General features: G+C 44.8%; 1 protein-coding gene across 17 annotated transcripts in view; it reads right to left on the minus strand.

Annotated features, from left to right (window-relative positions):
* Positions 1 to 19071, minus strand: part of PCMTD1 (protein-L-isoaspartate (D-aspartate) O-methyltransferase domain containing 1) — a 61921-nt gene extending 42850 nt beyond the window's left edge. For 4 of the 17 annotated variants that reach the window (XR_010837505.1, XR_010837504.1, XM_067017525.1 and 1 more), the window contains exons 1-3: positions 18775 to 19071; positions 2510 to 2576; positions 266 to 493 (exon numbers count right to left, since the gene is read on the minus strand). Coding sequence is in view for 5 of the 17 variants with exons in the window: in XM_067017525.1 (XP_066873626.1) it covers positions 266 to 493; positions 2510 to 2576; positions 18775 to 19054 (575 nt within the window). In the remaining 12 variants the exon portion in view is untranslated. Of the gene's footprint in view, positions 1 to 265; positions 494 to 2509; positions 2577 to 3846; positions 4241 to 18774 lie in introns of those variants that run through there. The other 13 variants (XM_067017528.1, XM_067017526.1, XM_067017522.1 and 10 more) reach the window with 11 other exon arrangements.
* Positions 19072 to 22048: the final 2977 nt, after the last annotated feature.

The raw sequence follows: 22048 nt of genomic DNA on the forward strand, positions 1-22048 counted from the left end.
GAAGAGATATGAAGCAACTCAATCTGAAATTTTATTATTTTGAAAACGACAGAACTTCATCTAGCTCCAGAAGTCTCTCCTCCTCTCCTCTTACTCAAAGATCTGAATCTATGGCCTTGGCAAACCTTTACCACTGCCACACAAGCATGTGGTCACTGAGCACAGCCCTAATCGTAGACCACAAACACCCTCACTATACAGACACGTCTATGACCTAACAAAACCTATCCTCAGGGAATAACCTCATCGGTTTGAGGATATTTACTTAACATCTCTCGATTTTTCAAGAAGTATTAAGAAGTGCTGGGCTTCCCTGGTGGCGCAGGGGTTGAGAGTCCGCCTGCCGATGCGGGGGATGCGGGTTCGTGCCCCGGTCGGGGAAGATCCCACGTGCCGCGGAGCGGCTGGGCCCGTGAGCCGTGGCCGCTGCGCCTGCGCGTCCGGAGCCTGTGCTCCGCAACGGGAGAGGCCACGAGGGTGAGAGGCCCGCGTACTGCAACAAAAAAAAAAAAAAAAAAAAAAAGAAGTGCTATACTACAATCCTTAACAATTAAAAACAATCCTCATAGGAGCCACAGCCTGCCAGTTGTTTACCTCCTCTAACTCGGGAAAAGTCTGAACCAGAACACGGAAATGGCGCTTTCAGTCCGTTAAGTGACAATGTTCTTAGGACATAATGAGATCGATGGGGAAGCATGAGAGAAAAGCATACGTATTTTCAGCTCCTCTTGGGTCATGCTTTCAAAGTGGGGCTTATTTGAAAAATTATGAATTCACAGGACAATATTCAAATAAAAATAAAAGAATACTACGAAGCAAAACTACATGGTTTGGAAACTACTCATCAGTTCAGATGATTTTTATCTGTTCCCTTCCACTCATTTGTTCCAATATTTCGTTATAAAATAAACCAGAAGATGAGCTCACGCCAAAGATGTTCTTTCTATATATTAACATACTGTGTAATGCAAAGACTGGCCTTGTCACACAGTATGATTTTGAGCAAGTGGTTACCTTTTCTGGTTTTGGTTTTTTCAACTGGGAGACAGTCATTACATCAAATTATTTTGATGGCACCTTTAAAAACTTTCAAAAAGTCTAAGTAAGCGCTTTACTAAGCAAAGATAAAGAATGTAAGTAGGTTAACTACAGTTTTCCAATATTATAAAATGGCACCTTTTTTTTTAAACATCTTTATTGGAGTATAATTGCTCTACAATGGTGGGTTAGTTTCTGCTGTATAACACAGTGAATCAGCTGTACGTACACATATATCCCCATATCCCCTCCCTCTTCAGCTTCCCTCCCACCCTCCCTATCCCACCGCTCTAGGTGGTCACAGAGCACCGAGCTCATCTCCCTGTGCTCTGCGGCTGCTTCCCACTAGCTATCTATTTTACATTCGGTAGCGTATATATGTCCCTGCCACTCTCTCACTTCGTCCCAGCTTACGCTTCCCCCTCTCCGTGTCCTCAAGTCCATTCTCTAGTAGGTGTGTGTCTTTATTCCTGTCTTGCCCCTAGGTTCTTCATGACCTTTTTTTTTTCCCCTTAGATTCCATATATATGTGTTAGCATATGGTATTTGTTTTTCTCTTTCTGTCTTACTTCACTCTGTATGACAGACTCTAGGTCCATCCACCTCACTACAAATAACTCAATTTCATTTCTTTTTAAGGCTCAGTAATATTCTATTGTATCTATGTGCCACATCTTCTTTATCCATTCATCTGTTGATGGACACTTAGGTTGCTTCCATGTCCTGGCTATTGTAAATAGAGCTGCAATGAACATAGTGGTACATGACCCTTTGAATTATGGTTTTCTCAGGTTATATGCCCGGTAGTGGAATTGCTGGGTCGTATGGTAGTTCTATAAAATGGCATCTTTCTGAAGTCCATGATGGTCACTTTATCTACAGACAGACACTAGTAAAAGCTGCATAAAACAAAAACACCTTGTTATACTTCAGTACCAACTCACATAATATCATAATTACCTTAGGGTATTTCAGGACAGGTGGTATTACCTGCACCATATGAATGAAGAAAACCAACTGAGAAAGAGGAAATTGTTCTAGATTTCCTAAATACAGAGATACTTCAGCCTTATTCATAGATCTTATGTCATGCACTACTACTAGTATTCACAGTATCAGAAATAAAATGAGTAGAAATGCAGGTCTGAGACCCTTGAGAAATGCAAACACACATACACACACCACATTGGTACTACAGCCTCACTTCATTTATGGGGACAAATAGTTCTATCCTTATTTTTACTCACAACCCAGAGAAAGTTTAAGAAGTTCTGAGAAATGAACTGTTGTCCTAAGATGATCAAAACAATGCTACATGGGCTCTGAAGTGAGTACTAAGAGCTCCACCTTAAGTTCAAATGATTAATTTGTCATCAGTGGCTCCTTCCGTTAATGAATCTCATTTTGAGAAAACCGTCCAAACTAAGCAATCAAAATGCCTGCAAAAGCTTTTAAAACAATAGCTCAGTACCTCCCTCCAGGCTGCACTGAGCACTTCTTCACCACGGATCCGGCAAGGTGAGCACGACACAGGCACACTGAGGGAAGAATGTCAAAGGATGGCTTCAGCGCACACAGACAGCCTCTGCTCAAGGAAACCAGCCTCTTAAATAGTTAGCATATTTTCAGAAAAAACGTTTAAAAATTACTTTTAACTTGGCTAAAATGAATTCACAGAACTAAAGATCTCCAGTAATGTAAGGAACCGTTTCATTTTAAAATGAAATTAGACTGGTCTTCAAACTATTAACAGTAGTCAAACTGGGTGAGTAAAATCATGTTTATTAATAGTGTATTTTAAACACTAAATGTTCCCTCAACAAAAAGTTACTCAAAGCAAATAGTATTACCTTACGTTTGGATATTTTAATTTTTAAGTGTTTCGCACAAAAAGACTTTACTTGATGATTTCCCCATTTAATAAACAAGCTCTGAAAACCTAGTCTCAGGAACCCTAACAGGAACAGAGGTCACGCTGCCGAGTCACACCCTCCGCAATGTGAAATTCCGGTCGGAATTCAAGAGGAGCCACGTCAACAGGAATATGACTTAATTTTACTTTACTCTTTGCTACCCTTACAAGGATCATTTGTAGAATGATCATTTGTAGAATGAGTATTAGTATATCAAATCGTAACTTTGCATCAAGTTGTATGTTCATTATGAGTCATATTCTAACAGAAAGTGCTCTTTTAAAATAAAAATTATACTTAAATAAAGGCTCATAGGATACTGTGTGGATTCTGGGTCGGAACCCTAATTGTACAGCTTCCCAGCTATGCGGCCTCAGGAAACATAATCCATCTCTCTAGGCCTCAGCTACTACATGGTTAACCCAATATTAATAATAATAACTACCTCAGGATTAGTGAGAAATACATGGGATAATCTACATATACTGCCTGTGACAGTCCATAACACACACCATGTGCTCAACAGCTGTTTTTATGACTTAATACAGACCTACTTAGTCCTCTCACAAAAGAACATGTTTCCATTTCAAGAAGCATTCACCAAATGTATAGAAATCTAGCAATAAAATATAATAAAGACACATAAAATACTGTGGATGTTAAGTGCCAATTGTCAATGAAACCTCAATAACCCTGTGGTGTTTCTGAGGGAAACCAAAGCACGGAAAGTTTGGGGCGAGACTAGGAGGGTATACCTTGTGAGCTGAATGGAACTGGAGGAATCAATGTGGACTCATGATACGAGCTCAAAATACATATGTGTGTGTATACATATACACGTATATATGCACACACGCATATAAAAATAAGCTATAGAAAACACATATACATACACAGTCTTCCGTGTTTTAGAAGGCCTAGAAGGTGGATAACGACTGCTTTTCACTCTTGTTGGAAGAGGTGCAGGAGATGTGGTGCACTTCTACCTCCCACTCCACTCTGCTGTCTGTGCACACGGATCTCCCCGTCCGCACACTGAGGACCCTGAGGTGTCCCCGCCCCCGCTGTCAGTGGGGACTCCGGCATCGCAGCTGCAGGTTCTCTGCCGCCAGCTCTCCCCACCATTCTGGGCACCTTCAACAACTGCTCAAGCACCGAAACTCCAACAACGGCAACTGTCTCCTCTCTGAGGACCTGCCCACCCACTGGCCCTCGGAATCCTTGTTTCATTCTCCAAGCACATCTTACATCTCATTTGCTGATCCTTCTACCACTACACTTAATCTTCAGTGTCCCCAGTCCTTGAGCTAACTTTTTCTGTTAAAGGTCAGAGAGCAAGTATTTTAGGATTTGCAAGCCATAGTTTCCATCACAACTTCTGAACTGAGTGCTTCTAGAGCAAGAGCAGCTACAAACAACTTATAAATCAAACAGTGTGGCTATGTCCCAGAGATTTTATTTATGGACCCTTGAAAGCTGAATTACATAGAATTTTCATATCATGAAACAGTACTCTTCTTTTAGTATTTTTCCAACCATCTGAAAATGTAAACAGCCTTCTTAGTTTGTAGGCTACACAAAAACAGACAGACAGGGGGCCCAGTTTAACCCGTTTAACCCATTTAGCAACGCACTAACGCCTGCCAGCACCCCCCCCTTCCCAAACCGAAGGTCCCACGAACAAGGCTCCCCTACTCCGCTCCCCCTTCCGTCCCTCTCAACTCCTCACCGGCCTTCCCTCCTCACTCCCCTTGCGGACTCCTGACCTCAGACAGTCCAGTCATGTCTCGGCAGGCTCCCACAGAGCAAGAGGGTTCCCGGCACCTGGCTCCCTCAGCGGCCGCCCTGGGCACTTGTGCAGAAGGCAGCCTCTGGTGAAACACCTCTCTAACATTTTTGCCTCATACCCCAGAGAGCAGATTTCTGGAAAATTCCATCAAGGAGCACCAGAGCAACTTCTCTACCATCCAATGAGCCACACACCCTCTCTACAAGGCCTGGATCTCAGCCCCAGGTGGGCCTCTTCCTTGAGTGCTCAATCACAGCCCCAGGAGTAGTGGCTGCTCCTTATACCGTTTCTATATTCTTTAGGGCTCTCTTTACTTACTAGCCAATCCCATTATAGCTAACAAGTCTTCACATTAAACTTTCCCTGTTCAAATTACCGTGTGGTTTTCCTTTCCTGTACAAACTAGACTCATACAAACCTGAAAACCAGAAAGACTACATTCAGGTCCATCAGAGAACGAAAGACAGTGAGGCAGTAAAATGAACTGAGGATACACGAGACCCTGATACTATGCCAGCCGAAACACCCACAGTCCCATGGATCTGACGTGAGCTGCTATATCCTGCAACGACCCCCCCCCTTTTTAAAAACTTCTAAATATGTGATTGTGTTTTATCTTAGTTTCTTGGCAAAATGTTAAACGCTTATCACCAGCTTTTCTGTGCTATGAGAGCTGTCCACCATGACCACGGAGGGAAGTTAGATGGCCAACAGCAACTAGGAGTCTGAGGGCAGCAGGCGCCAATTCTGCCGTCTTAAAGCTCTTGCTCAGGGGGACTGTCCTGGTGGAGCCATGGCTAAGAAACCGCCTGTCAATGCAGGGGACACGGGTTCGAGCCCTGGTCTGGGAAGATCCCACAGGCCACAGAGCAACGAAGCCCGTGCACCACAACTACTGAGCCTGCGCTCTAGAGCCCGTGCTCCACAAGAAAAGCCCCCCCTCACCGCAACTAGAGAAAGCCCACACACAGCAACAAAGACCCAACACAGCCAAAAATAAATAAATTAATTAATTAATTAAAGTTCCTTCTCAGGAGATCCATCACTGGGTCACACTGTTAGACAGAAGGATGCCTGGTAGCGTCAGCTACTGGGAGTCAGCTTAAACATGAGCTTGTTAACTGAAACACAACATGTTTCTGGGTCCCTTGTTTCCCCTGTACAGACTTCAATAATTAGCACACCTGGAAAAGGACAGAATAAAACCAATGAAAAACTCATTAAATTTCATGTAGGCATGGTAGGCAGGCTAAAAATAGAGACCCACAAAGGAATGAAGGAACAGGGAAACAGCAAAGCCAAATTCTTGAAACAAATGCCAGAGATAAGCAACAGTAAAGGTTACTTTTTCTTACCAGTGGCATTTCAAATTGAAAGAAGACAAGACCATCAAAAAACATTGGAAAAAGCAGTCCCAGAGTTGTAGGAACACAGAGGGAAAACTAAATATACAAACAGGCCCTAAAGAATTCAATGGATTTGCTGTATTACTCATTTAGCAGAAAATAATTTTGGAAGAAAGCAACAGTAAAAAAAAAAAAAAAAAAAAAAAAAAAAAAAAAAAAAAAACGCTAAATAAGCCATATAAACGTTGCTGCTGCCCTAAAAATGTGATACACTGAACACCAGAGAAGAGCAGGAATAGCCAGAAACACATCCTTATGTTTCTACAGAGCATTTGATTTTATTTTAATGTGTGTTGTGTGGGGAGGTATATGTGTTCTGGAAGAACAGAAATATTTTCAAAAATAATAATCTCTAATAGTTTACCATATCCAACTACCTTACTGTCATTTTTCCATTTTCTACAGCAGGGGAGCCTAGGGTAGAAATTTACTTATGTCTATTTTAGACATGGGTTCAAGCCCTGGTCCAGGAAGATCCCACATGTCGTGGAGCAAATAAGCCCATGCGTCACAACTACTGAGCCTGCGCTCTAGAGCCCACAAGCCACAACTACTGAGCCCACGTGCCACAACTACCGAGCCTGCACTCCAGAGAACACAAGCCACAACTACTGAGCCCGCGTGCCACAACTACTGAAGCCCGCGCACCTAGGGCCCATGCATCACGACAAAGAGCAGCCCCCGCCCGCTCTCTGCAACTGGAAAAAGCCCGAGCGCAGCAACGAAGCCAAAAATAAATAAATAAATAGATAAAAGTGACACTCATATAAACGCTCTAAATCAAGCCTTTAAAACAAATTTTTTAATAAAAATAAACACAGCAGTACTAGGTTTTTATCAGCTTTGTAAATGTCATCTAAATATTTTGTTGGGGGAAGGGGTTGCTTAGCAATCATTTCACTAAGGAATCAAATGATCACAATGTATTATTACCTGTATACATTTTCTATCACTGCCTTAACAAATTACCGCAAATGAAACTGCCTAAAACCACACAGGTTCATTACATTACAGTCCTGGAGGTCAGAGTCTAACACAGGTCTCACTGGGCTAAGATCAGGCTGCAGGCAGGGCTGCATTCCTTTCTGGAGGCTCTAAAGGGGGGTCACTCTTGCATTTTCAAAAGTCTAGTGTCCACCTGCTTTCTTTGGCTTATGACCCTTTCCTCCATCTTCAGAGCCAGCCTCGTCAGGCCGAGCCCCCACTCTGCCTCTCCCTTCAACTCTGAAGGGTCCCTGTGATCACACCGGGCCCGCCCGTCAGGGTGGTACAGGACACTCCCCCTACCGAAGCCAGCTAATGAGCAGCCGCAATTCCCCTGAGCCATACAGGGCAACAGACCGACAGGGTCCAGGAATTAAAGCATGACCAGCCTGGGGAAGGGGGCGTTATGTGCCTGTCACACTGCCCCAAGTCTACAGCCAAACGCTGCTCCACAGGGAATTAAATCTGCACACTTGGGCACTGAAGCCAGCCTACTCACCTAAGATACAGGAAACAGAATAAGAGCGCACAAGGATAATCGGCGGCACACGCTCTATTCCTCGACAGAACATGGAATTCCTTTTCTCTTACAGATCAGGCACGGTCACCTTAAGACAACCCGAAGTGCCCCGAAACAACAATAACTATACTGCAGACGCCTGCACGAGGACTTTAAAGGTGGCCCTGAAATCCAGTGTGAAGTACTAACTGAAAACACTGCAACAAATAAAGCCATCAATTGTTTGGTTTGGTTATTCTTAAGGCGTGTGATCCTTTTTTCTTATAAATGAAAATGTATGCCCAGCCCTAACCCTTGAGCAGTATCACACAAAACACTTGAGCATCCTAACATGCTACACCACTGGGAGAGACTGTGCCTAGCTTAAAACCACGGAGGGCTCAAATCGGCTCAACTGCTGCCCTCACTTCCAGGACAGCGGGAAGCCACTGCACAGACTCATTCTGAGGGCTGACAAAAACTCAGTTCAGCGTGAGTTAAGACCCGGGACGTGAAGAGTTGGCACCTTTTCTCAGCTGTTGGTACCCGTCAGGATTTCTGCAGCAGATTCAAAATCGCTCAAACTTTAATGTAGTGTGATTCCAGGTTGGCCTCAAGAGGGAGCACCCTTTTAAAAACAGACTGCCCTACAGCTGGTGCTTTGCGCGTTGTCACTAAAAACGAACGGAGGACGGGCGAGCCTAGTGCGGCTCCCCGGCGACCCCTGTGGCCCCCCCGCAACACTGACGTGAGGCCGCTCCCAGGCCGGCCTCTCGTCCAAGTGGACACGACTGCTGTGCGAGGCTCGCTCGGCCGAGTGACAACTGATCTCACGATCTCTGAAAAGCAGTGTGTGACTCATAAAGCATCACTACCGTTATCACTAGTGCAACTGTCATTGGTTGAGCATTTGCTGCATATAGAGCTTTGCCATGTTAATTCATTTAATCTTAACAAAACTCCGTGTAATAGTACGACTTCCAAGGAGAGGGATGACCTAACTTCCTTGGGAGGCAGAATGGGCTTTGAGCTCCAGGTCTGTTCTCACACCAAGCCCTTTGTCCTTAAAGACTGCACATCATTTCCCAGGAAGGAAAGCAGATTCAGCAGATTCAGGAGGAGGAGCTAACCCTGAATCTCAGCTCACGCATCTATAAAATGAGACTGAGGACCCGCACCAGACAAGGTGCTCTTTGACGGGGCTGCTCTAACGACTAAAGAAAGGGAAAGTTACGCAAAAGTGCGGAAACGTCAAAGCACCAAGATACTAGCATCTCGTACTGCACCGTTCCGGGGAGCATCAGTCAGACACACGAGAGGTCCTGAGGCGGCGCGGGGAACGGCAATCACACTGAGTGTGTTCGCTGTGTGAACGGGGCCTCCTGGAGCTGTGCACCGCGCATGTCCACGCGCACGCGCACATGCAGGTGCGGCCCCAAATACATACGGGATGTACTATCTAGGCACAATAAAACCAGGGATTATTAAACAGCGACAACTGAACAAGTCCTTAACGAGAAACGGAAAGCTTACAAAAAGCTTTTTTGCCATAAATAATAAGGTGGCTCAACTAGTTTAAGACCATGGTGATCTCTCCCTTCCCATCAGAACCAAGCCCATTTCGGGAACAATTACAATACAGATATTTATATAAATCACTGCAGAAAAGCCTAAATCTTTCTTTTGCCATTTCTAATTTCTCTGGTTCATACAAGAATAAAGGTTCAAAATCACTCTATTTGCAGGAAAAAAGTCAAGTCCATTAAACCGTTAAAATGGTTTAGAAGTATGTGAAGTAATTCTTTCACAATGGTATTTACATGTTAAATCACTACAGACTACTGCCACGCTTTTTCTTAAAACTAGAACTGTAGTAACTACCTTCACGTGTTCCAAAATCTGCTCTTATGTTTGAGTATCAAGGTGACCATGAATTTAAAAATCCACTCTAGTCATCAAGAGACTACAATGCAGGGGGCTTCCCTGGTGGCGCAGTGGTTGAGAATCTGCCTGCCGATGCAGGGGACACGGGTGCGAGCTCCGGTCCGGGAAGATCCCACATGCCGTGGAGCAGCTAAGCCCGTGCGCCACAACTACTGAAGCCCATGCGCCTAGAGCCCGTGCTCCACAGCCAGAGAAGCCACCGCAATGAGACGCCCGCACACCGCAACGAAGAGTAGCCCCCGCTCGCTGCAACTAGAGAAAAGCCCGCGTGCAGCAACGAAGACCTAATGCAGCCAAAACTAAATTAATTAATTAATTAATTTTAAAAGAGACCACAATGCAACCAAGAGACTAAGAGCGCCGGGACTCGCCACAGGGATAAAATACACCACCTTCGAAATACTGTCAAACAAAGAAAGGTTCATTTTGTGTTTGTTTTTGAGCTATGGCATTTCTAAATATGTCTTTCTAATAAACTTAAGATCCAGTATTTTAAAGACAGATTACAAAAATACAATGATACACAATGAGAATAAAAGCTCTGAACTACTACACCAGGAACAGCAACAGAGGTGGATACTAACCCCCCTACTGGCACACACGGGGCTCCATCTCCAACAGCTAAACCACTCAGCGCTTGGCCGTTCACGCGCACCAATCACCTGACATGCTAAGTGGGGGCCCTACCAAGCCTTGGTTACCTGGCAAAGCATCCAGGACAGAGAAAATTCAAGCATTCACATCTTCCATGCTTCTAGCACCAAATGGATTTGCCTTATATGGCAGCAGGATTTATAGAACTGGGCTTTTCTAGTTGGTGTTCTCATTAATACAGAAATCTCTCAGAATTAACTAGAGGACACACACCCTGGGTGATTACATTCCCGACAATCTGTTTCTTTTTTTAATCCATATTTTCTAGTCTTTATACAAGGAATTCTTACTGCTATTATATGTGGCAGGATCTGGGGATGAACAAAGACAAATGACCTTTTTACCTATTATTTCTACGATGGCCAGGAAAGTGTATATGAGTGACCAAAAGAGAATCACAGGTGTTCAGAAATGAGTCAGTGCAAACGAACCCTTGTTAACAAAAACTGAGCCATGTGGACCCAGGCAGCATATACAGTACCAACATAAAGAGAAATGACATAGCTATCAAACACCTAAAAAACTAATTTTCTGATGCCTATCAGAAAAACACTCAAATCCCATATTTAGGACAGAATGACTGAAAAATAACAAAGAAAAGATAACCCATCCTATTCAGTAAGCCATATGTACTATGTTTAAAAAACGAACAAACAAAAAAAAGGCACAGCTTGGGAAACCTTAAATGACTTGTTAGGAGTAACCTGATAGACCAGCTACACAACTTTAGCAGCTGTTACACTTGTATACAATAACAGTCTGTATTTATAGCACCCTTGGTCAGAAGGAATCAAAGAGCATTCATTATTTACCTGACACCCCATCATCACCTTATTCACTTGTTATTACATTCAATTCTGACTTTTATGTTACCATGACTTGTTATTCAATAGGATTCTGACTGACATTTTTAAGATACATGAGTGCTATTTCTGTTTATACATAAAGTCTGAAAGGACTCACACCACACTGTTAAAAAGCCATTATTACCCAAACAACCCATGAGGAACAGATGTGGATGGCAGAGGTTTGCTGAAGGAGGAATTTGTTAAACTTCATTTATTTCAGTCGTTTAAATCTTACGCCTGAACATACAGTAATGAATGCTACAGTAAAAAATGTAATGACCTCATAAAATATATCATGTTGTTGGCCATGACATTTCCTTCTAGGTGACACCCAGGGATCTTAGCTCATTCCCTGAACAGACTTTCTATGCTAAATATACTACTACAGGCCACAGTCACAGAGACGAGTGTCCAGACATGAAGAATCCTTCCCAAGCACATTAGTTCTAAAGGCGGGCAGAGGTGGCCTCGCCCAGAGCAGACACAGCTCTGGTCCTGGCAGCCGCGGCCCGTCACCACTGCCATTCCTACTCTGCCCACCCAAGAGTCAACCAGGGACTCCTGCAAGCATCTTCACATGGGCCCATCCTTCTCTTACCATTAATCACCAGGCCTGAAAAGGAAACCATTTCATTCCCCAAGACACACTCATTTCAGTTTCCAATTTTTATTTTTCCCTAGAAAGATCTACTCTTTATTTCTCTTCCTTCAAACGGATGCCTCAATGGGTATAACAGTAGAAAACTGGAAACAATCTAAATGTCCATCAGTAGGGAATAAGGTTAAATAAATGATAATATATACAATCTATGTATGAAGCAGTATATAGCAGATACTTTGAGGCTGCAAGAAGATTTTTTTAAAGAATGAAGAAATTCTTTACTGTTATGGAATATTAGAGATATACTGAGTGAAAGATGCAAGTGAAACTGTTTGCAATGAACCTCATCCTAACTGGAAAGAAAAAGTATTTACTCAAATTTACTCGTATACAAATAGTTTCTTTTGTACCATTCCAGAGCTAAGTGGATGCCTCCCAGCGGAACGGGAGGCTGAGGAGGCATCTTCTGGCTAGAGACTCTTCACAGTGCTTAAACTCTCAACCATGTGGCTGCAATGCCTATTTTCAAAATCATTTTTTGTTGTTGTTTTTTGTTTGTTTGTTTGTTTGTTTTTCGGTACGCGGGCCTCTCACTGTTGCGGCCTCTCCCATTGCAGAGCAGGCTCCGGACGCGCAGGCTCAGCGGCCATGGCTCACGGGCCCAGCCGCTCCGCGGCATGTGGGATCTTCCCGGATCAGGGCACGAACCCGTGTCCCCTGCATCGGCAGGCGGATTCTCAACCACTGCGCCACCAGGGAAGCCCCCAAAATCATTTATTTTAAACTTCCTTAAAACTTTTATCTTTAGGGAAGTATTTGTGATTACTTTAATCCTTTATGAAGTCGAGAGCAGGAAGACTGTCTAATTAGTCTCAGAATCAATCTCACTCTTTTATAATCATGCATTTAGTATTCCAAAAAGAAACCCCAAATGTGTCCCCCTATCACCATCACCAAGATATCCTACATTCTCAACTCCTAACAGAAAAGATTATATTTTTACATGATAAAGCAAAAACTACTTAATATAATACTTATATTGTATTACTTACACTATAATACAAGATGCAGAGGCAGATATAAGAGAAATATAAAATTTTAACATTTGCATGGTAACCATTAACTTTGATAGATTCAAAATAATCTGAAATTTCTCATGAACTCTTCAGGAAGCAGACTTATGTATAATCTGTGTGAGGGCATTTCAGCTGACCAAAAAGTTGGAGCTTCCTGGTGTCACAAAAGGAATAAATGACTGCAGGATAGGCCCATATGTATATAAGCAGAGAAAGGTGTGAGGCCAGAAAGCTTATGAGAACACTGTAGTTCATTTGACAATATGTCTAATTCAACAGCATCAAAAAGAATTCAGGGCTTCCCTGGTGGCGCAGTGGTTGAGAATCTGCCTGCCAATGAAGGGGACACGGGTTCAAGGTCTGGTCTGGAAGATCCCACATGCCACGGGGCAACTAGGCCCATGAGACACAACTACTGAGCCTGCGCGTCTGTAGCCTGTGCTCCGCAACAAGAGAGGCCGCGATAGTGAAAGGCCCGCGCACCACGATGAAGAGTGGCCCCTGCTCACCGCAACTAGAGAACCCCCTCGCACAGAAACGAAGACCCAACGCAGCCAAAATTAAATAAATAAAAATAAATAAATTTATTTTAAAAAAGAAAATTCAAATGTCAAACCATTAATTTTAAGAATTTATATACATATATTATACATATGTACAACTGTCAATAACTCAGACACGTGCATACAAAAAAAACTGAATTTTTAAGAAAAATCAACTTATCATAATTACCTAAAAATGAATCTGAAAATTGAACTCATTTGATAGCCTACAAAAAGAAAATCTGGTTTTATCACATACACAAAATTAAAAACTCCAATAAACTACTGGGTGTCATCTACCAACTAAAGTCAAATACTACTTAAATTGCCATTAACAGGAGAGTTGACCAGAGATCATTTTCATATTCATTCACACCCATCTCCTGAGCAGCCAAAACACACGGTTTCTGTTTCCAAGCATTTTTTTAATCCAATTACAACTGTTAGAGTACTCAAAAACAAATTCAGAGTAGAAAGTTCTCATCACAAGGTTAATTAAGCAACTATATGAATGAGAGAAGACCTTACTCGCAGACGGGGAAGAGGAGCCCTAGAGAAACACAGCGCATCAGCAAGCCTTCCACAGGAGGGCCTCAAAAAGTAGAGAAAGGAAAGGGAGGAAACGCCAAAAGAAAATGCATAAGAAACCAGAAGTTTGAATAAAACAAGGAACAAATTTGAGGAGCGCTGGGGCCATGTAATGCAGTTCTGAAAAGGCAAAATGTGAAGAACAAGGACTGTATTCCAGAGTTGATCAGGAGCCACGTGGTGGAAGCACAGAGATCAGGAACACAAAATTGGAAGACATGCTTGGGATTCCAACTCCAGTTCACCTACCTACTAGCAACTCCTTCAGGCTCACGAAGTCTCAATTTCTTTCTCTGTCAAGTGGCATAATAGTACCTACAACATAAAACTATTACGAGGACCAAATGAAACAAAGCACCCAGCACAGTGGCTGTCAGAAGAAACATTCCGTAAGTTCTGGGGTTTTGTTTTGTTTGCAAGCAGGGGGGAAAAAAATGATCAGGGCTGCATAGCAGCAAACGATGGATGGTAAAACCTAGAGATTAGGGATGTCTCCTGTTAATGGCAGTTGAAGCAAAGGGATTAAAATTACTTAACTGTTAGGAAAATGGAAAAGAGGCAGGAGAATCAGGAACCACATGCAATAAAATGACAAATCATTTATAAGAAAGGGGAAAGTGAAGAATCAAAAGTGTCCTTTGATTTTGAGTCTAGATGACTAAGAAAATGTGAGGATCATTAATACAAACACGTAAATGCAGGAAAAAGAATTAAATTTGCAAGGAAAACATGTCAATTCTGAATCTATTTGATTCAAGATAACAAAATGGCAGCCACTTCAAAGAGTTTGTCAAGGAAAACAACAAAAGGCAAGTCTGAAGCTCTGTAAAGAAAATGAAGCTGGTGATGCAAACTGGGGCCTCAGCAAAGAGGGAAGGAACGGGGCGGGGGGGGGGGGGGGGGGGGAATCCAGGGGCCTGAGGCGGCCAGAAAGGAGAAAACACAGCTCCAAAAAAGGGAGACGAGAACTCTATCTCAGGTAGCACCTGTACGTAAGTCCAAGGTGCTGGCCTGTAGCAGGAACAGGGAAGACAAGGGCCTCAAGACACTTCACAGTCCACAGCTCTCAGATGCTGACTGCACTTGAGGTTATGCACTGAACTGACTTACTGCACCGTGGTTATTACAGGTTTACAAGAGCCCACACGTTACAGCAACGTGTTAATTATCCCAACTCAAACCCCAGCAGGACACACAGCTACCACAGGATAATAATCGTAATTAGACTTTTTTTCAGTATCTCAAAGAACTATAACTTTTAAGTTCTTATCTCCCTTGACCTCCAACCACAGAGCTGACTCTTTGAGGACTCCCCTTTCCCTCTGTCTACTCTGAGGGCCAACTCTCAGACTATCTCCCCTCTCTTTTGGCCTCTCTTGCATCTTAACTAGTTTCTCCCTAGAAATAGAGCTAGTTATCAGGGAACAGGTCCTTTAGGCAATTCCACAAGAGTTCTTTCATACTTAGCTTTTAAATCTCATCTAGATTTTAAACTCTAGATCATAGCTGATGTTTTTGTTACCATTCATAGGTCCTAAATACTTTATTGACGGCTACTCATGAACGTATGCCGCCCCAAAAGGATTTTTAGGCTCAACTGGAAAACTCTGTATTTCTCCCCGTCAGCCATAAGATCTCCATCATTACCTTTTGAGACTATGCACACACAGAACTGGATTCCCCATCCTCCAACAGCTAGAAGTCCTAACGTAGTCTAAAGACATCTTGCTGGTGCTGAATTGTTTTTTTTGTATCCCACAACTATAAAACCCACTCACATCCAGTGTAAGTTGTCCAAGAGACAAGTGATGGCAGATATGCCATTTAAATGTGAATCTAATTACCATCCTTAACAAATGCCAAGAAAAAAAGCTCAAATATTTTCCTATACGTGAGTTTCTTCTCAAATACATATTACAACTGATCATACTTTAACTTCAGTATGTGCCATATTTCTTTAAACCACACAGCTGTCACATCTGCTGGAAAACCAAAACAGATACCATAACATTATGACATATACTCTATGAAACTGCCTGTCATGATGCAGTTTTAGGAGGCCAAAATAAATAAGCAAATTTTAATCTTTTCAGGACCCTCTCTGTACTGTTTTCATCATATTAGTTTACAAAGAGTGTAATGGAGTTCATAAAAATAACACTAAATGAAATGAGACTAGTCTATAAGGAATAAAAGCACCTTTAAGAGTTACAATTCACTATGACATCCAAATTTAGCACGGCATCAAATAGAGTGACTGAAAACTAAAGTAACACAACCCCCCATCTTCTTGCTTAATGGCATCACCTCAAGGAATTCAATATTTTAATAATACACCATCAGAAACCTCATCTAAAAGATACCATTAAAGGGGCTTCCCTGGTGGCGCAGTGGTTAAGAATCCGCCTGCCAATGCAGGGGACACGGGTTCGAGCCCTGGTCCAGAAACATCCCACATGCCACGGGGCAACTAAGCCCGTGTGCCACAACTACTGAGCCTGCGCTCTAGCGCCCGTGAGCCACAACTACTGAGCCCACGTGCCACAACTACTGAGCCTGTGTGCCTAGAGCCCGTGCTCTGCAGCAAGAGAAGTCACCGCGATAAAAAGCCCGCGCGCCGCAATTAAGAGTAGGCCCCCCTCACTGCAACTAGAGAAAGAAAGGCTGCGTGCAGCAACAAAGACCCAAAGCAGCCAAAAATAAAAATATTGTTAGAGTTTCACACTAATTGTCCTTTATTTTTCAATGCATACAATTATATTTATGTCTCTACTTTGTAAGGAACGTTTCCAAGCCAAAAAAGAGAAGGAAACTCTAAGATCAGTAATTCTGTAAGGTAATTTTCATTAATGGGGGGCAGCACAGCAGAGCGAAAAACAGGTTCTCGGAAGCATGTCTGAAGCATGAAGCATGCCTGAGTCTAATGCAGTCAGCACCACTGAAAAGGCAGTGGGGTCTTCACCAGGTTAATCTCTCAGAGCCTGTTTAAAAATTCATAGAATGGAGAGACTGCCACCTATGTCGTAAGAAATACGTGAAAGAACATTCTATTACCAGCAAGGATAACTAAAAATGCCACGGATGTTTTTGATTCCTACTAAACACAGTTTCCCAAATAATAAAACGCAAGTGGGCCTCAGATTTCAGGCTATACATGTTGAGAACCAAACGGTTCTCTGTGATTACCTTAGTTCCGTTTTCCCTGGAAGCCAGCGCCAAGATGAACGCACAGCACATTTTTAATAGATACAAGCCGGTGACTAGATCAACAAAGCTTCCTGTTCTTCTGCACGCAGAAATATCAAGTGTAGCAGAGATTCCCTACTTTCCTGTCCTCTTGAATAGTAAGCAGCTGCTATCTTCCCTCCACTTCACAGCTTACTCCCTATGGTTTACCTGCCGGAGACAGCAACTTGCGGGCCACTGGCCTCCTACCTTTACCTCTTCGTCAAACAGGGGCCAGTTCATATTTGAGGGACTGTCTGTTTTCAACTGAGCGTATGGAATTTAAGTTTACTCTGAAAAATGCACTTAAAAAAAATTAAAAATGAAGTATTTTAGTAACCTGCTTTATGAAGTCACCCAGGCCTCCTGTAAGCTACCATTAAGCTCTATGTAAACATATTACTCAACTTCCTACTATGTAACTATCCCCAACTGGCAGACATTCTCAAGTTCTACCACATTATGTTTCAAAACATTAGTTTGTAGACCTTATTAAAAGCTAACTAAAAGCTAAAAGATTACAGAACTATGGACGACAACGTTCATCGATTAAAAGAACAGAGCTCGGTAGGTTTTTAAAAGAATGAGGTATGTCATAAAATGGAGAAACCACCTTGAGTAGAACTGGCCAATAAGAACTATTATACTATATATGATCCCAATTTTGGTTTTTGTTTTTGTCTTATTGAAGTATAGTCGATTTACAATAACGTGATAACTGTGTTTTTAAACCGTATTTATTACACGCACAGACAAATCCTTAATGGCTAAACACCACACTTGCAGACTGGTTCTCCTGGGCAGTAAGCGAGGGAAAGATGGGTGGGAGGCCGGCGCGGGGGGAGGACACACTTCGTCACTGTGCGGCTGCGCTGTGTTTCCTTAAAGAGCACATACTACTTCTGCAACAATGATACATAACAAACTGCGAGCAAAAACTATCGGGAAGACCGTACTTCCTCCTCCGTACCCAAAGGATGCCAACGTGTAATTTAAAAAACACAGTTAGGATCTCTAAATTTTAAGAAGAGAACAGATGGAAACACAGTTCTGGAAGTAGGGAACAAACAAACAAAAAAAAATTGTATTCGCAAAATTTCTCCCCGTGCGGTTCCACGCCTGGGTCTCCTCTACTCCGGCGGTAGACGAGCCCGCACTCTACAACAGTAACCGCCCGACCAAGACCCGAAAACGAGAAAAGGCGGCGCCGTTCCAGCCCCCGAGACCCCCTCCAGCCGCAGCGCCGAGGCCGCGCGAGGCGCCGCGGGCAGGTCCGCCTCCTCCGAAGCCGAAAACAACAAAAGTGCCGCGGCGGGGCCCGGGCCCGGCCCCCCGGCCCTTCCGCCTCCTTGGACCCCGCGGCCCCCAGCCTCCCCTCAGCCCCCAGGCCCCCTCGAACCCTCAGCCGCCGGTCCCGACCGCCGGCCCCTCGGCCCTTCCGACCTCCGGCCCCCGACCCCCGGCCCCTCGGCCCTTCCGACCTCCAGGCCCCAGACCCGCCTCCACCCCCGGGCCCAGCCTCCCCCCGCCCCCTCGGCCGCCCGGCCCCGACCTCCCTCCCTCCCGGCCCCCGACCACCCCCTGACTCCCTCATTCCCTCGGCCCCATTCGGCCCTTCCGGCCCCTTGGCCCCCGACCCCGCCCCCAGCCCGGGGCGACGGCCTTACCTGTGGCGAGGCGGTCGGTGGGCCCGCCGCAGCGGGCGCAGGTGAGGCGCTGGGACTCGGCTGGCTCCGCGGCAGCCAGCGCCGCCGCCAAAACAACACGTCCACCGCCGCCGCCGCCGCCGCCGCCGCCGCCGGGAGGAGGGGCGGGGCCCGGACGCTGGTTGGGGAAGCCCGAGCGCCGCGGCCTCCTAGCTGGCGGGGACCGGGCATGCGCGGACGGCGGCGGGCGCGAGGGCCGCCGCGAGGACGCTGAAATCAACAAGGCCCGGGGACGACCCATCCGACTCCGCCCCTCGGCTCGCCCCGCCCCTAGCCCAAACCACGCGAGGTCTCGATGGGGCCCGAAAACACGGAGGCAGAGAGAGATCCCGCGAGAGCAGCGGCCGCTTAGCCGCCGCCGCCGCCGCCCCCGCCGCCCGCCCCGCCGCCCTCCTCGCCCCCGCCCCCGCCCCGCCGCGTGGGGCTGCTGTTTCCGGAGCTAGGGGCGGTCGATGAGCTGATGCTGCTCCGCGGTGCCCGGCGGCGTGTGGCCGCCTGTCCGTCCGTCAAGGCTGACGGCTTCCACCCAGTCGGGCGGCGCCGGGAGAGGAGGCAGGGCCAAGGGCTGCCCGGCGGGAGGGCTCTGCCCGCGGCTGCGGTCCTTGCAGACGTGCGGACCCTGTCCGCGGGCTGCCTCAGCGGTTGAACACTTAAGAGTGCCCTGGATGCCGTGCTGCTTCCCACCGTGGCTGTCTGTGTGCAGAAGCGGTTAAATCACATACGGTTGGCGGAAACCCTGCAAGCGAGGTCAGAGCCGGGGTTCCTAGGGAGGAACTCGCAGACGGAGCAGAGTTGCTAAAGAGCCGGTCGGCGTTCAGTTCAGCAACTGTGTTTGCAGTGAACGGAGTGTGAGTGCAGGTCCAGCGGCCGCTCCGCTCCTCCTGCAGTCTCTCCATCTGCGGTGCCCTTGACCCCTGCATTCTTGGTCCCGGGCCCAAACTGTGTACTCACCGTGATGGGGTTACGGAACAGTCTTAAAGGGTTCGCTTTCTGAAATTCCCAAGCAGGACTCTCTGCACCCGAAAGTCTCCTACCATAAGCTAAATAAGTAAAAATGGTCAAGTAAGGAAAATCGCTGAAATCATGAATCACCTGCCACAGCATTTTCCCTCTTTTCTCCCCTTCATTTCTTTATGCATTTTCTTTACTTTCCCCATTCTGCAATAGGAATTTTTCAGAGTTCTAGACTTTTTTGTTCTTCTTCCGCAACTGCATTAAACTTGACCACGTCATTTTTAGTAAGACTACCAGTAAGGATGTAGTTAGCAAACAGGACCAAGTTCTGTTCTTGTGGGTGAGTGATTCAACAGCAAATCGGCCGACAGCTCTGTCTTCCTGGGGTTCTCCACCTTCAGACCATTTCTGATTACGCCTGCATTTAGCACTTCTCGTGCATAATTTAGTTCTGGTGAGGGTGTGCCTTCCTACTGATGTGTAATCCCAGTACAGGGTCTCCTGCAAGACTGGTCCTCTGCAGTTGTTGAATGGCTGATATAATTTTAAATTATCCAATCATCCAGAATTATTTAGAGATTTGTTTAGACTTTGATTAATCTAGATGCCCACAAGACAATTTATTCCTAGAGCTCTTGGTCCAGTGTTGGCAGCGAGTGTGGTCCTGGCAACAGGAAAGTAACACTTGCTGCAGTAACTTAATTCTTCACACCAGGTTGCTTCAGTTTTAATATTAAGCAGAAAATAGCCAGAGTGCATACTTCATGAATACAGAATCCTGGGTAGGCAGGAGCCTTGTAATGTCGGAAATGCTCTGTTATTTGCACGCAGAAGGCTGTGGACTGAAAAAAAAATGCACAAAGTGAGAGCTGTGAGTTAAGTTTTACTTGCGGGAAGATCAAGACTATAGCCCGGGAGACAGCTTTTCAGATAGCTCTGAGAAACCGCCCCAAAGAGGTGGGGGACGGTCAGTGTTATACAGGATTTTATACACGTTTTGGCAGAGGCTGGCTGCTAGTCACCAGGAGCAGATGTCACTGTTCATGCTTTTAGTGCTTTTCTAGGTATGAGGAGATGCAAGAATTGGGCTCATACAATCTTCTGAGAATATCTGACTGAAAGCCTGTTAACGCCAGCCTTTCCCGGAGCACAGAGGGCCTCATTCCTGATCTCTACCCTGAGCTCCTTTCAGGGGGTGTTGAAGGTCAGCAGCTGCAGCGGCTCATGATTTAATCCTTGTAAAGGTAGATGGCGAATGCCAGTGTGTAGTTGGCAGGGCATTCAGCAAATGCTTATTAAACTAAACCAAATTCAGAATACAAACTACTGTCACCATCCTGGAGTTCACATTTCCCAAAGTCATGGCAAGAGTTGTTGCATGTTCTCTTCAGCCTCAGGATTGGAGGTCTTCGTGTGTTGCCCAGATTAACCTTAAATCACCTAGTTATTTGCAAACATCTCTGTTGCATAATAGGCCTTGGTTATGGTTTATAGTGAGTGCCAAGTCTGGTCTGAGGCCTGAAAGAATTTCCTTGTATCTTTCATTTGACCTGCAATGTCTGGGGAAAATCCAGGACTAAATCCTACTAAATATGGAACTGTTTTGTTCTGCAACTAAATTTCCTTGTACTATTTTCAGTACAGTTACAAGTCCATCGCCTCCTTCCCCACCCCACAAAAAAAAAAAAACAAAAAAAAAAAAACAATCTCCTCTCTAATAAAAGAGAATTAGTTTCACTGTACTTACTTTTCTGTTTGATAAACAAGGGCCACACAACGGCATTTCCTTACTGATTTTAAGAAACATAAATTTGGTTTTTTGGTAAGACGGTAATGTTTCCAGAGTAGGACTAGAATTTGAAAATGAAGGAGAAAACTTCAGACCCTACATTCCAGAGAAGTGTTATCTATATAATTTACAAATGGAGGAAATACAAAGCAGTCTCAGAGCTGACAGAGATGAAAGGGAATCTTTTAAATTTGTGACAACCTTTGTTTATAGCCATTAGCACTTTTCTTCCAAGGTGTCTCCTTGGTGTTGCGGCTCACTGTGATCACTTAAGATTACTCCACGACTGAGAAACATTAAAGTCAAAATTAAGGATTTCTCTATGACAACATAAAAGTAGCTATCCTCTAGAAGAAAAGGGAAACAGACTTTAAGTCAATGGTTCTCAAAATGTGGTCTTGATCTGGGGTGGCCTCAGCCTGCAGCAGCTCGAAGCATGGTTTCAGTTCCTGGCCAGTGACTGAGGTCGGGTAAGGGCAGTGAGAGCGCCGA

This window comes from Kogia breviceps, chromosome 17, assembly GCF_026419965.1.
Source record: "Kogia breviceps isolate mKogBre1 chromosome 17, mKogBre1 haplotype 1, whole genome shotgun sequence".
Lineage (NCBI taxonomy): Eukaryota > Metazoa > Chordata > Mammalia > Artiodactyla > Physeteridae > Kogia > Kogia breviceps.